Raw genomic sequence first — 13,229 nt, forward strand, 5'->3', positions numbered from 1 at the left:
GCTAGGTTCTCCAGCACCCGGGGCAAAGATTCCGTTTGGCGCCCCCCCCCCCCAACCTCTTTCCCGACATCTCCTTCCCCCTCGCCGTGTTTGTTTTCTCTACCAATCGACGTGTCATTTATTTTTATGTAACGCGAGCATAAAAACATTTGTACATTTCAAAAGCAATATGGTTCTATACACAACAACATGACCAAGCTCGGTACATATATACAGCCCCAGAACAAATACAGCTCAATTTAGTGCAACCCCTGCCGTATAGGTGTGTACGGCGTAAAACTACAGCTCCCAGCATGGCCCGAACAACGATAAGGATATGCTGGGAGATGCCGTTTCACAAAAAATAAATCCAATCATAATCACACCACCCATCATCTCGCTGCAGATCATACAGTGACTACAGTGCTGATTAGAGGCAGGATAAACATTTACATTAAGTGACTCACCGGTGACGTCTCAGATTCTAGCTATTTTTCTCCATTTGGTCCAGACCTCTATGGTGGCTTCTCCCGGTCCATTTCTGCAGTTTGCTGCTCAGATGTCTTCATGTGCCCCCTGTAGATAGTGCCTGCCATAGAGCCCCCTGTAGATAGGGCCTGCCATAGAGCCCCCTGTAGATAGGGCCTGCCATAGAGCCCCCTGTAGATAGTGCCCCCATATAGACCACCCCTGTATATAGTGTCCCACAAATAACTCCCCCTATAGTGCTCTACAGATAGCCCACCCCTGTATATAGAGCTCTACAGATAGCCCAACCATGTATGTAGCCCCCTGTATATAGTGCTCCACATATAGTCCACCCCTTTATATAGTGTTTCACAGATAGCCCACCCCTGTATATACTATATACAAGGGTGGGCTATCTGTGGAGCACTATATACAGGGGTGGACTATATGTACAAGGGGGCTATATACAGGGGTGGGCTTTCTGCGGAGCACTATAGGGGGAGCTATTTGTGGGATACTATATACAGGGGTGGGCTATATCTACAGGGGGACCATATCTACAGGCGGACCATATCTACAGGCAGACCATATCTACAGGGGGACCATATCTACAGGGGGACCATATCTACAGGCGGACCATATCTACAGGGGGACCATATCTACAGGGGGACCATATCTACAGGGCTGGGCTATACACAGGGGGGCTATATCTACAGGGGTGGGCTATACACAGGGGGGCTATATCTACAGGGGTGGGCTATACATAGGGGGGCTATATACAGGGGGAATATATCTACAGGGGGCTATATCTAGAGGGGGCTATATACTGGGGTGGGCTATCTATGGAGCACCATATACAGGGGTGGGCTATATCTACAGGGGGCTATATACTATATAGCCCACCCCTGTATACGGTGCTCTATAGACAGCCCACTCCAGTATATAGCCCCCTGTAGATATAGTCCCCCTGTATATAGCCCCCCTGTATATAGCCCCCTGTAGATATAGTCCCCCTGTATATAGCCCCCCTGTAGATATAGTCCCCCTGTATATAGCCCAGCAGATATAGTCCCCCTGTATATAGCCCCCCTGTAGATATAGTCCCCCTGTATATAGCCCAGCAGATATAGTCCCCCTGTATATAGCCCAGCAGATATAGTCCCCCTGTATATAGCCCCCCTGTAGATATAGTCCCCCTGTATATAGCCCAGCAGATATAGTCCCCCTGTATATAGCCCCCCTGTAGATATAGTCCCCCTGTATATAGCCCAGCAGATATAGTCCCCCTGTAGATATAGTCCCCCTGTATATAGCCCAGCAGATATAGTCCCCCTGTATATAGCCCTCCTGTAGATATAGTCCCCCTGTATATAGCCCAGCAGATATAGTCCCACTGTATATAGCCCAGCCCTGTAGATATAGTCCCCCTGTATATAGCCCCCCTGTAGATATAGTCCCCCTGTATATAGCCCAGCAGATATAGTCCCCCTGTATATAGCCCAGCCCTGTAGATATAGTCCCCCTGTATATAGCCCAGCCCTGTAGATATAGTCCCCCTGTATATAGCCCAGCCCTGTAGATATAGTCCCCCTGTATATAGCCCAGCCCTGTAGATATAGTCCCCCTGTAGATAGACACCCCCCGTAGACAAAGTCCCCCCCGCAGATACAGCCACACGTCTATTACAATTTAAAAAAAATAAAAAACATTTCAAACTCACCTTATTCCCGCTCCCACGCCGTCCGGCAGCCATGGAGACCTGCTCTCTTCTGCGCAGGTCTCCAGGGGGTTGAACGCAGCGTCTATGAAAGGCGCTGATTGGCTGGGCAGGATGACTTTCCCTGTCAGTCAGTCAGCGCCTTTCATCGACGGAAGCGTCACTGGTACAAAAGGTACCAGTCGCTTCATTCGTGGAGAGGCGCTGAATGGCCGGGCACGGAACGTGCCCGGTCATTCATTGCTTCTAATTGTACCTGTGTCCTTGCGACACAGGTACAATTATAGTGCAGGAGGAGGGGGCGCTGGCGCCCCCCTCTGAACTGCGCCCGGGGCACATACCCCGCTTGCCCCCCCCTAGCTACGCCCCTGCCTGTACCTTTGACTATTTGGACTTTTTGGAACTGGACCTCGGCTTATCTCTGGATTACCCTTTGTTTACGGATTTGGACTTTCTGCTCCCGGCTGGTACTGACGTCTGCTATTCATGATATTCCCTAGCTTTGTGATTTGGACTTTCTGTTTACCCTCGGGCTGTCTTGTTACCCTTTCAGGTATAGCCTGCATTGCACCTCTTATCCAACACCGAACTCTGTTAAAACAACCTGGGTTCTATGCTGGAAAGTCTATCCCGCGTTGCGGTGGGCTCTGGCGAAAACCATAGAGTAGCCTTAGACACTGTTGATCAGAGTTGTAATGGATTTGGGGTTGTGGATTTGCACGCTCAGTCCCGACAGTCTCCAGCAGCCTCTATTAACTCAGAATTCCCTAATAGGGTGTATGAAAATAGGTTTTCTAAACTGGACAACCCCTTTAACACTTTAACATATCAATTATCTTTTTAAAAGATTTGTCATGAATCCTTTTCATACGTTTTTGGGTTTCTCCCTGTAGGTCGCAGACTTTGCTTGGGAGAGAGTCTTGCAAAGATGGAGCTGTTCATATTTTTCACGGGATTACTTCAAAAGTTCACATTTACCCCTCCACGTGGTATAAAGGAATGTCAACTAGACCTAGATGCCGACCCGTGTTTCACACTAAGGCCGCAGCCTCACCTGGAGTGTTGTGCAGAGGTGAAATAATTTGTCTGCAGGAGGACTATCCTTTATCTGTAGGTTTATTGGAGCTTGTACTTACAGGGCTTTTCCAACCACAATACATTGATTAGTCTGGGCCTGACCTCTAGGACCCCCGCTGATGCAGAGAACAGGCCACGACACAACTTCTGTTACCGCAATAGCTTCCTGCATAGAAGAATCTCCCATTTGATCATTAAAAACGAGAATTTCTTTAGTTATGTATCAGCCGTTAAAAGGGGTTGTGCAGGATTAGAATTTTTTTTTTGCATCACCCAGAAGTGGTCATTTTAGAAATTATTTACCGTAACTTTCGAATTCATTTTTTTTTTTTCTTTTTAATTCTGCTTATTTTATTATTTAAGAACTTACCCTGGCTGGTCATGGTCACATTTCTACATTGCAACCATGGCTCAGTCTGTACATACGCTCCACTCTCCCCATATATTATAGGTGTGTATAGTGGCCATGTAATATCTGTAACCCATGAGAAAAAAAACTCAGCGATAAAAAAAATCGGAGGTGCCTGGAGTTACATGGGAGCGCATCCATGCAACGTAGATCTGTAATATGGACAAGTGCATGAGGCTTTCCTGGAACTCCGTTTTCAGCGCACGTTGTCATATAATGAGTTAAATATCACTGACCTAAATGTGCTTTTTGTGTTATTGTAGTGACCTATTTTATGATTTAATACACAGAATGGCATTAATAAAGCAGTGTAACAATACTAAATGTGTTTCTTGTGGTAATTATTACTGGACATCTATAATAATAACACGAAAATGACAAAATCTAGAAAAAGAGCGTAAACCTGTATCTTAATTTATTTCATATATTGCTGCCACTTAAAGGTGTAGTCCCATCCTATGCATTTCTGGTTATATTTACAGGATATGCCATATCAGGTGGGGGTCTCACCTCTGGGACCATTATTTTTTTGAAAACGCGGATCTACTGATCCCCGTTTGTCGATTCCCAGCCTTCGCATTCTGCATACATGTCAATGGAGAAGTGGCGGCACACCTCTGCGTTGAAGTCTATAGAAGTATTGAAAAAGCCGATGACTGCTTTCTTGGCTCTTTTTCTAACTCGCATAGACTTCAATGTAAAGAGCTGCATGCAAGAAATGTTTTACTTCAATTTGGTTCATTTTGCTATCTTCAATCATTGTGGCTCCTACAGTTGCCTCTAAAATAACAAAACGAAACCACTTTGTCCTACTATTTTGTATCTACAGCCTATGTGCATACCTATGCGTCTCCATGGTTACAAACCACAAACAACCCCCGTGTAGTCTGCTCCTGCAGTACTACTACGTTCTATCAGTCTCCTAAGTCTTAGGCCTCATTTACACGAGCGTGTGCGTTTTGCGCAGGCAAAAAAACGCAGCGTTTGGCGTGCGCAAAAGGCACTTGACAGCTCCGTGTGTCATCAGTGTATGATGCGCGGCTGCCTGATTTTCGCGCAGCCGCCATCATAGAGATGAGGCTAGTCGACGTCAGTCACTGTCCAGGGTGCTGAAAGAGTTAACTGATCGGCAGTATCTCTTTCAGCACCCTCGACAGCGAATTCCGATCACAATATACACCAACCTGTGAATAAAAAAAAGACGTTCATACTTACCAAGAACTTCCTGCTTCCTCCAGTCCGGTCTCCCTGCCGTTGCCTTGGTAACGCGTCCCTCTCGTCATCCGGCCCCACCTCCCTGGATGACGCGGCAGTCCATGTGACCGCTGCAGCCTGTGATTGGCTGCAGCCTGTGCTTGGCCTGTGATTGGCTGCAGCCTGTGCTTGGCCTGTGATTGGCTGCAGCTGTCACTTGGACTGAATTGTCATCCCGGGAGGTCGGACTGGAGGAAGAAGCCGGGAGTTATCGGTAAGTCAGAACTTCTTTTTTTTTTTTTTACAGGTTCATGTATATTGTGATCGGAAGTCACTGTCCAGGGTGCTGAACCAGTTTAACTCTTTCAGCACCGTGGACAGTGACTGTCTCCTGACGTCGCATACCGGAACATTTTTTGCCGGGTTCGGTCAAAACGAGTTCGGCCGAACCCGGTGAAGTTCGGTGCGCTCATCTCTAATTTGACACTCCGTTTGGATGTTTGTAAACAGAAAAGCACGTGGTGCTTTTCTGTTTACATTCATCCTTTTGACAGCTCTTGCGCGAATCACGCAGTTCGCACGGAAGTGCTTCCGTGCGGCATGCGTGGTTTTCACGCACCCATTGACTTCAATGGGTGCGTGATGCGCGAAAAACGCACCATTATAGAACATGTCGTGAGTTTTACGCAACGCACTCGCGCTGCGCAAAATTCACGCATTGTCTGCACTGCCCCATAGAGTAATATAGGTGCGTACGACACGCTTGAAAAGCACGCGCGTCGCACACGCGTATATTACGCTCGTGTAAATGAGGCCTTACTAACATAAATTTGAACAAGAAGTAGGGTAGAGATTGAAGTGTGATTGCAGGAGTTTATTTGTAGTCTGTTACCATGGAAACACATGGTCTGCATAGGAGAAGTAAACACAAAACGGTGCTATATTTTTTTATTGTATATGCATTGGAGCAATACATTTTTAAAAAATTGGTTACGAAATTGTATTCTTCAAAATGCTTAGCATTGTAAATATGGCAAAAAAAAATAATAAACATGTAATTTACCAGACGAGCTGAAATAGCAAAAGATGAGTTTTAATGTTTTCTGCATTATAATTTTGGTCTTTATAGGTTATTTCTGAATTTTTCATACAAAGGATGTAACTGTCACTACATCAATACACAAGAGATCCACCAGGTATAATGGCATAATACGTCTTAGGGTATGTTCACACGCACTAATTACGGACGTAATTCGGGCATTTTTGCCCCGAATTACGTCCGAAAATAGCGCCTCAATAGCGTTGACAAACATCTGCCCATTGAAAGCAATGGGCAGACGTTTGTCTGTTCACACGAGGCGAATATTTACGCGCCGCTGTCAAATGACGGCGCGTAAATAGACGCCCGCGTCAAAGAAGTGACCTGTCACTTCTTTGGCCATAATTGGAGCCGTTATTCATTGACTCCAATGAATAGCAGCGCCAATTACGTCCGTAATGGACGCGTCGTTCAAGCGCCTGCACATGCCGTTACGGCTGAAATTACGGGGATGTTTTCAGGCGGAAACATCCCCGTAATTTCAGCCGTTACGGACGCTGTCGTGTGAACATACCCTCAGGGTATGTGCACACGTAGTGACCAAAAACGTCTGAAAATACGGAGCTGTTTTCAAGGGAAAACAGCCCCTGATTTTTAGATGTTTTTTGAGCAACTCGCGTTTTTCGCTGCATTTTTTACGTCCGTTTTTGGAGCTGTTTTCATTGGAGTCTATGAGAAAACGGCTCCAAAAACGTCCAAAGAAGTGTCCTGCACTTCTTTGCCGAGGCAGTCATTTTACGCGTCGTCGTTTGACAGCTGTCAAACGACGACGCGTAAATTACAGGTCGTCTGCACAATACGTCGGCAAACCCATTGAAATGAATGGGCAGATGTTTGCCGACGTATTGTAGCCCTATTTTCAGACGTAAAACGAGGCATAATACGCCTCGTTTACGTCTGAAAATAGGTAGTGCGAACCCAGCCTTATATTAAAATCTGTGGTAGAATTCCTCTGTGAAATGGCATCTGGTATATTTTATGTAATTACATATTTTTGCCCATGGGGGGGTATAGAGAAAAAAAAATGTAACCCTTTTTTTTCCACCCTCTGTATATGTCTCAATGTGTCCTTCTGTATCACACGGCTCTGCATACAATGACCTATTTGGCGCTACACCAGGTTCTTACAACCCACACAATAAAAATAACTTTTTGTACCAGTCCTTTCCTACGACTATAACATTTTACATCCTAATGAAATACAGTAAATGATTAAAAGGTCCCATTGCAGAAACATGTATCCTACAAAATGATTGCATAGCACTCTATTTATACAGAATATACACATATATGCAGCAAAAGTCTGATAAGCCACACACATACTAAAGACCACCGGGATTTTCAATAATACCTGGGCATCATCATTTTAACAATGAGAATGCTCAAGTGTACGCCCTCAAGACAGGGCAGAAAGGATTGAGGTAATAGATGGTACAGACAAGAAGTAAAATAGTTGCCATTAATGTATTACATGGATGGTTTGAGTCCGCCAGACTGGCTCGTAGCTATGGATCATTGAGGGGGGTTCTCAAGCCTAGGACACCCCTCTATAACGTCCATAGGGCATATGGAAAGGAGTTGCTGTGATAAGGCAACTCCTTGTACAGATGTAATGTCCTGTCCTGCAGCAATAATAGATATGTGGTGCTACTGGACATTTGTAGTCCTGACTTAGAGACCAAAAAGATATGTCCATTGAATATTGATATTTAACACAAATGCCAAAAAGGTCTTGTTCACAGAGGGCTGACGCTCTAAGATGGTGGATAAGGAATCATATAATCGGGTTGCCTAAGGTGACAAAAAGTGGATACTTGAATGGGGCTCAGTTGCAATACCAGATAAAGCCACTGGACAAATGTGGTGCTTTTTCCTCTGAGAAAAAAAGCAGACCCTCTTTAATAAGTTCAGACAACCCCATCCGGAGGTGTAGCTAGGTTCTCCAGCACCCGGGGCAAAGATTCAGTTTGGCGCACCCCCCTGAACCTCTTTCCCGACATTTCCTTTCCCCTCGCCATGTTTGTTTTCTCTAACAATCAATGAGGTGTAATTTTGTGTACACATCTTTTTATGTAACTCGAGAATAAAGCCATTTGTACATTTTACAAGCAATATAGTTCTATATACAACACCAGAACCAAGCTCATTACTTATATACAACACCAGAACCAAGCTAATTACATATATTTTCAACACCAGAATCAAGCTCATTACATATATACAACACCAGAACAAAGCTGATTACATATATACAACACCAGAACCAAGCTCTGACATATATGCAGCTCCAGAACCAAGCTCATTACATAAATACAGCACCAGAACCAAGATCAGTGCATATATACAGCATCAGAACCAAGCTCATTACATATATACAGCACCAGAACCAAGCTCAGTGCACATATACAGCATCAGAACAAAGATCAGTACATATACTGTATGCAGTGCCAGAACAAAGATCAGTACATATATACAGCACCAGAACAAAGCCCAGTACATATATACAGCTCCAGAATCAATATCAGTACATATATACAGCGCCAGAACAAAGCTCCATACATATATACAGTGCCAGAACATATATAGTGTCCACAATATAGCTCACCCCTGTAGATAGTGCTCTGCATATATCTCCCCCTATAAATAGTGCAGCATATAGCCCACCCCTGTATATAGTGCCTCACATATAGCTCACCCATGTATATAATGCCTCACTAATAGCTCCCCTATAGTGCTCCACATATAGCCCACCCCTGTATATAGTGGCTCACATATAGCTCCCCCTATAGTGTTCCACATATAGCCCCACCTGTAGATAGTCAACCTCTGTATATAGCCCCCTCCTACAGAGAGAGCCGACCTCTGTATACACCCCCCCCCCCCCCGTAGATAGAGCCGACCTCTGTACATAGAGCCCCTCCTGTAGATAATGTCACTAACATTTTTGTCAGGATAAAAAAAACAACTTTGCATGCTCACCTTAATCCCGTTCCCGCGCCGTCTGGTGGCAATACAGACCTGCTCTCTTCTGAGCAGGTCTGCTGGGGTTAAACGCACTGGAGACATCATGCATCTATGAAAGGCGCTGATTGGCAGGGCACTATGACTATCGCTATGCCCTGTCAATCAGCGTTTTTCAACTACGCAAGCGGCGCAAAGAAGTAATCGCGCCGCATGAGTCGTTGAAAGGTGCTGAATGGCCGGGCACGGAACGTACTCGGCCATTCATCGCCTATGGTGCAGAAGTGGGTGGTGGCAGCTGGTTTGAGTGCCGCCGCTGCCCCCTCAGAGAGGCAGCAGGCTGCTGTCATGGATGGTGCAGTCCTGGTGCCCCCCACCTTCCCTCTTAGTTTCCCCCCGGGGCACATGCCCCACCTGCCCCCCCTGGCTACGCCCCTGACCCCCATCATACATAGTCTGGAAAACAGCGATATTCATCCCACAAGGGGTCAATTATAATGCTGGTAAGGGGCTGAGCCGTTTGGAAACAGTGTCAACATCATTTTTATATGTGCTTCACAACTCCGGTCCTCAAGCACCTCCAACAGGTCATGTTTTCAGGTTTTCCTTAGTACAGCAATAATGAGATTATTATACTCAGATGACCTGTTGGAGAAACACTGTGATTATAAATGCAAACGAATGAGGACGAAAGCTGACCCATGTTCCCTTGGAGCCCCTAGAGAAAAAAAAATCTATTTTAAAGAGTAACTGTCATCTCATGATGTCTGTTTTAGTAAAAACTAAACACTGCTGGAACACAGTTTCTTAGAACTCAGCATTGTGCCATTACTCTGTTATTCCTCCTGGAAATTTGGAGTAAATTGACAACTGGGAGTTACCATTCCTCTTGTCAAAGGGGTGTGTCACTTCCCCACACTCTGACACTGTCCAATCAGTGCTGGTAGTGTCAGACTGTGTAGGAACACACCCCACTTAGAAAAGCAATGGTAACGCCCAGTTGTCAATTAATTAATACAATTCCAGGAGGAATAACAGAGGAATAGCACAACACAAAATTCGAAGAAAAGATGCTTCAGTATTGTTATTTCATGGGGAAAAAAAGTATTTAATAAAACAGACATGTCAGGAGAGTTGACAGGTAACTATGGCCTATGGAAATTTTCCGGAATATTTATGGAAAGATGTCCGTGCCGTATAAATAACCCGCAAATAATAGGACATGTCCTATTTTTAGAATTTTCGGACCATGCTCCTAACATTTATTATGATAGCACGGCCCGCAAATAAGGGCAGATACAGACGGACCCCTTGTTTGCTGGTGTCATTCAGGTTCCACCACATCACACACCCACGGACGTTTCACAGGATATTTTATACCAGAAATGTCTCTTTAACCCCTTAATGACCAGGCCAATCTTTGTTTTTTCATTTTCGTTTTTTCTTCCCCGCCTTCTAAAAGCCATAACTTTTTTATTTTTCCGTCGACGTAGCCATATGAGGGCTTGTCTTTTGCGGGACGAGATGTAGTTTTTTTTGGCACAATTTCATGTTCCAAATAATGTACTGGGAAAACAGAAAAAAATTATTTGTGGGGTGAAATGGGCAATTCCGCCATTGTTTTTTGGGTTATGTTTTTATGGTGTTCATCATGTGGTAAAAACAACATGTTAAATTTCTTCTATGGGTTGATACGATTACGGTGATACCAAATTGATGTATTTTACTATTTGTTTAAAAAAAAAATTGCTTTGTGTCGCCACATTCTGAAAGCCAATCCTTTTTTTTTTCCCCCGTCGATTGAGCGGTGTGTGGACTTATTTTTTGTGGGGCGAGCTGTAGTTTATATTGGTACCATTTTGGGCTACATTTGACTTTGATCACCTTTTATTCAATTTTTGGGGGAACTAAGGTGACCAAAAAACAGTAATTCTGGCAGTTTTAATTTATTAGTTTTTTTTTAATACAGCGTTCCCTGTGCGGGTTAAATAATGTTATATTGTAAGGGTATGTTCACACACACTAATTACGGACGTAATTCGGGCGTTTTTGCCCCGAATTACGTCCGAAAAATGCGGCTTGAAAGCGTTGACAAACATCTGCCCATTGAAAGCAATGGGCTGGCGTTTGTCTGTTCACACGAGGCGTATATAGACGCCCGCATCAAAGAAGTGACCTGTCGCTTCTTGGGGCGCAATTGGAGCCGTTATTCATTGACTCCAATGAAAAGCAGCGCCAATTACGTCCGTAATGGACGCGGCGTTCAAGCGCCTGCACATGCCGTTACGGCTGAAATGACGGGGCTGTTTTCTCCTGAAAACAGCCCCGTAATTTCGGCCGTTACGGACGCTGCCGTGTGAACATACCCTCATAGTTCTGACTTTTACAGACGCAGTGATACCAGTTATGTTAACTTTTATTTTTTTTACATTGTGCTTGGGAGAAAAGGCTTTTTTTTTTACTTTTAGGCTATGTTCACACGACTTATTTTCGACTGTTTTTCGGGCCATAAACGGCCGAAAAATCAGAAGCAGAATGCCTCCAAACGTCTGCCCATTGACTTCAATGGGAAAAAAAGTCGTTCTGTTCCAACGAGCCATTTTTTATTTTTTTTAAAACGGCTGCGTAAAATAACGCCTGTGAAAAAGAAGTGCATTTCAATTCTTGAGACGTTTTTAGAGCCGTTTTTCATTATCTCTATAGAAAAACAGCTGCAAAAACGGCCGTAAAAAACGCTGCAAAAAACGGGAGCTGTTTTCCCTTGAAAACCGCTCTGTATCTGTATTTTCAGACATTTTTTAGTAAGCGTGTGAACATACCCTGAAGGGCCTGTTCACAGAATTTGGTTTCTGTTGATGTGTTCCTGTCAGACCTTTCTGTTGGAGGAACCCATCAACGGAAATGCAAACGGAAACCATAGCTTCCGTTTGCATTACCATTGATTTCAATAGTAAAGCTTCTGTTGCTAATGGTTTCAGTTTGTCTATGTTCCGTAAGGTTTCCGTTTTTTTGCGGAAACAACAGCACAGTCGAATGAACGCTCGCTTCCGATCATTGCCCTGCGTAAACAGGGCAACAATCAGCTGATGATCATTGGCTGATCGTATCGTTTCTGCAGCCTAAAATATTATCCTTATGGGCAGCAGATCTCCCTCTTTATAGATGACCCTGAATATCCTAAGTTCATGTATCACAATGTCGCTTACATACCTGATTTCATATGGACATTTCGTACTGATAAGGATTTTTACAACTACAATGTCCACCAGGTTATTACAACACAGGGAACATCTGAGATCTAGTAAATGTTTTACACGCTGCATAAGGTAAATACATTGCATAATAAATCTCTGGGTCCAGAACACACACGGCTCGATCACGTCTCCTACATATGATATGTACAGCAGATTAAAGAAGGGTAGAAGCAGCTCAGCCTCCTCTCCACTTTGTGAGCCAAGCGACGATATGTGCTGACCGGTATCAGCGCATAAATGGTTAACTCCTGAAGAATTATGAGCTGTAACTGAAGTAAAATGCAGTTTGGTGAGGAATTATGTGCTAATACTGCAGAGCAAATTGATCAGGGCCCTTCCATAGAGAGAGGTCGACAACCATATGTTGAGGAGATGGTCTTGAAAGTTGGGAGGTATGAGCACGTCCTTAACTTCTGAGGGCTCATGCACACTTCAGTGAAATTCTTCAGTGTGCTATCCGTTTTTATTAACGGATTGCACACTGACCCATTCATTTTTATGGGGTCATGCACACCTGTTTTTTTTGCGGATCCGTGTGTCCGTTCCACAAATTATAGAACAGGTCCTATTCCTGTCCGTTTTTGCGGTTCAGTCTCACTCATTCTATTCAATGGTCCATTAAAAATAACGGACCGCACCTGGAAGCCATCCATGTGCGGTCCGTGTTTTGCAGCCATATAAAAGGTCACGGATTTGTGTGTGAGCCGAAGTATTGTAAAGAGAGACAACTTTTTTTCCCTGTTTAGCCACGCGTCTAACCCCACCCATACACCGTATACTGCCCCTACACAGTATAATACCCAGATAGCGCGTAATAAAAGAAAATAATAAAAAAAATACTGCACTAACCCTGTTCCCACGACGAGTGGAGGAGATCCCTGAGCTTCTCTGGGATATGCTCTGTGTGGCTTGGCGATGACAGGCGCAATGATGTTACTGTATCACGTCTGTTTGCGCCAAGCCACTCACAGCTGGCTTTGCACAGTGAATGGTGGAGCAGGGAGCTGACGGCTCCCTACTCCAGCATCGGATTCAACTGTATCTGCCTCCTGAGGACGCACATGCAGTTGC

General features: G+C 44.5%; 1 protein-coding gene across 1 annotated transcript in view; it reads left to right on the forward strand.

Moving 5' to 3' along the window:
- The window catches only part of LOC142655764 (cytochrome P450 2W1-like), a 31,700-nt gene extending 27,726 nt beyond the window's left edge, over positions 1-3,974 (forward strand). Inside the window, exon 9 of the mRNA XM_075830300.1 lies at positions 3,058-3,974. Within this exon, the coding sequence (XP_075686415.1) occupies positions 3,058-3,245 (188 nt within the window). The 3' untranslated portion in view covers positions 3,246-3,974. The remainder of the gene's footprint in view (positions 1-3,057) is intronic.
- Positions 3,975-13,229: the final 9,255 nt, after the last annotated feature.

This window comes from Rhinoderma darwinii, chromosome 6 (genome assembly GCF_050947455.1).
Source record: "Rhinoderma darwinii isolate aRhiDar2 chromosome 6, aRhiDar2.hap1, whole genome shotgun sequence".
Classification (NCBI taxonomy): domain Eukaryota; kingdom Metazoa; phylum Chordata; class Amphibia; order Anura; family Rhinodermatidae; genus Rhinoderma; species Rhinoderma darwinii.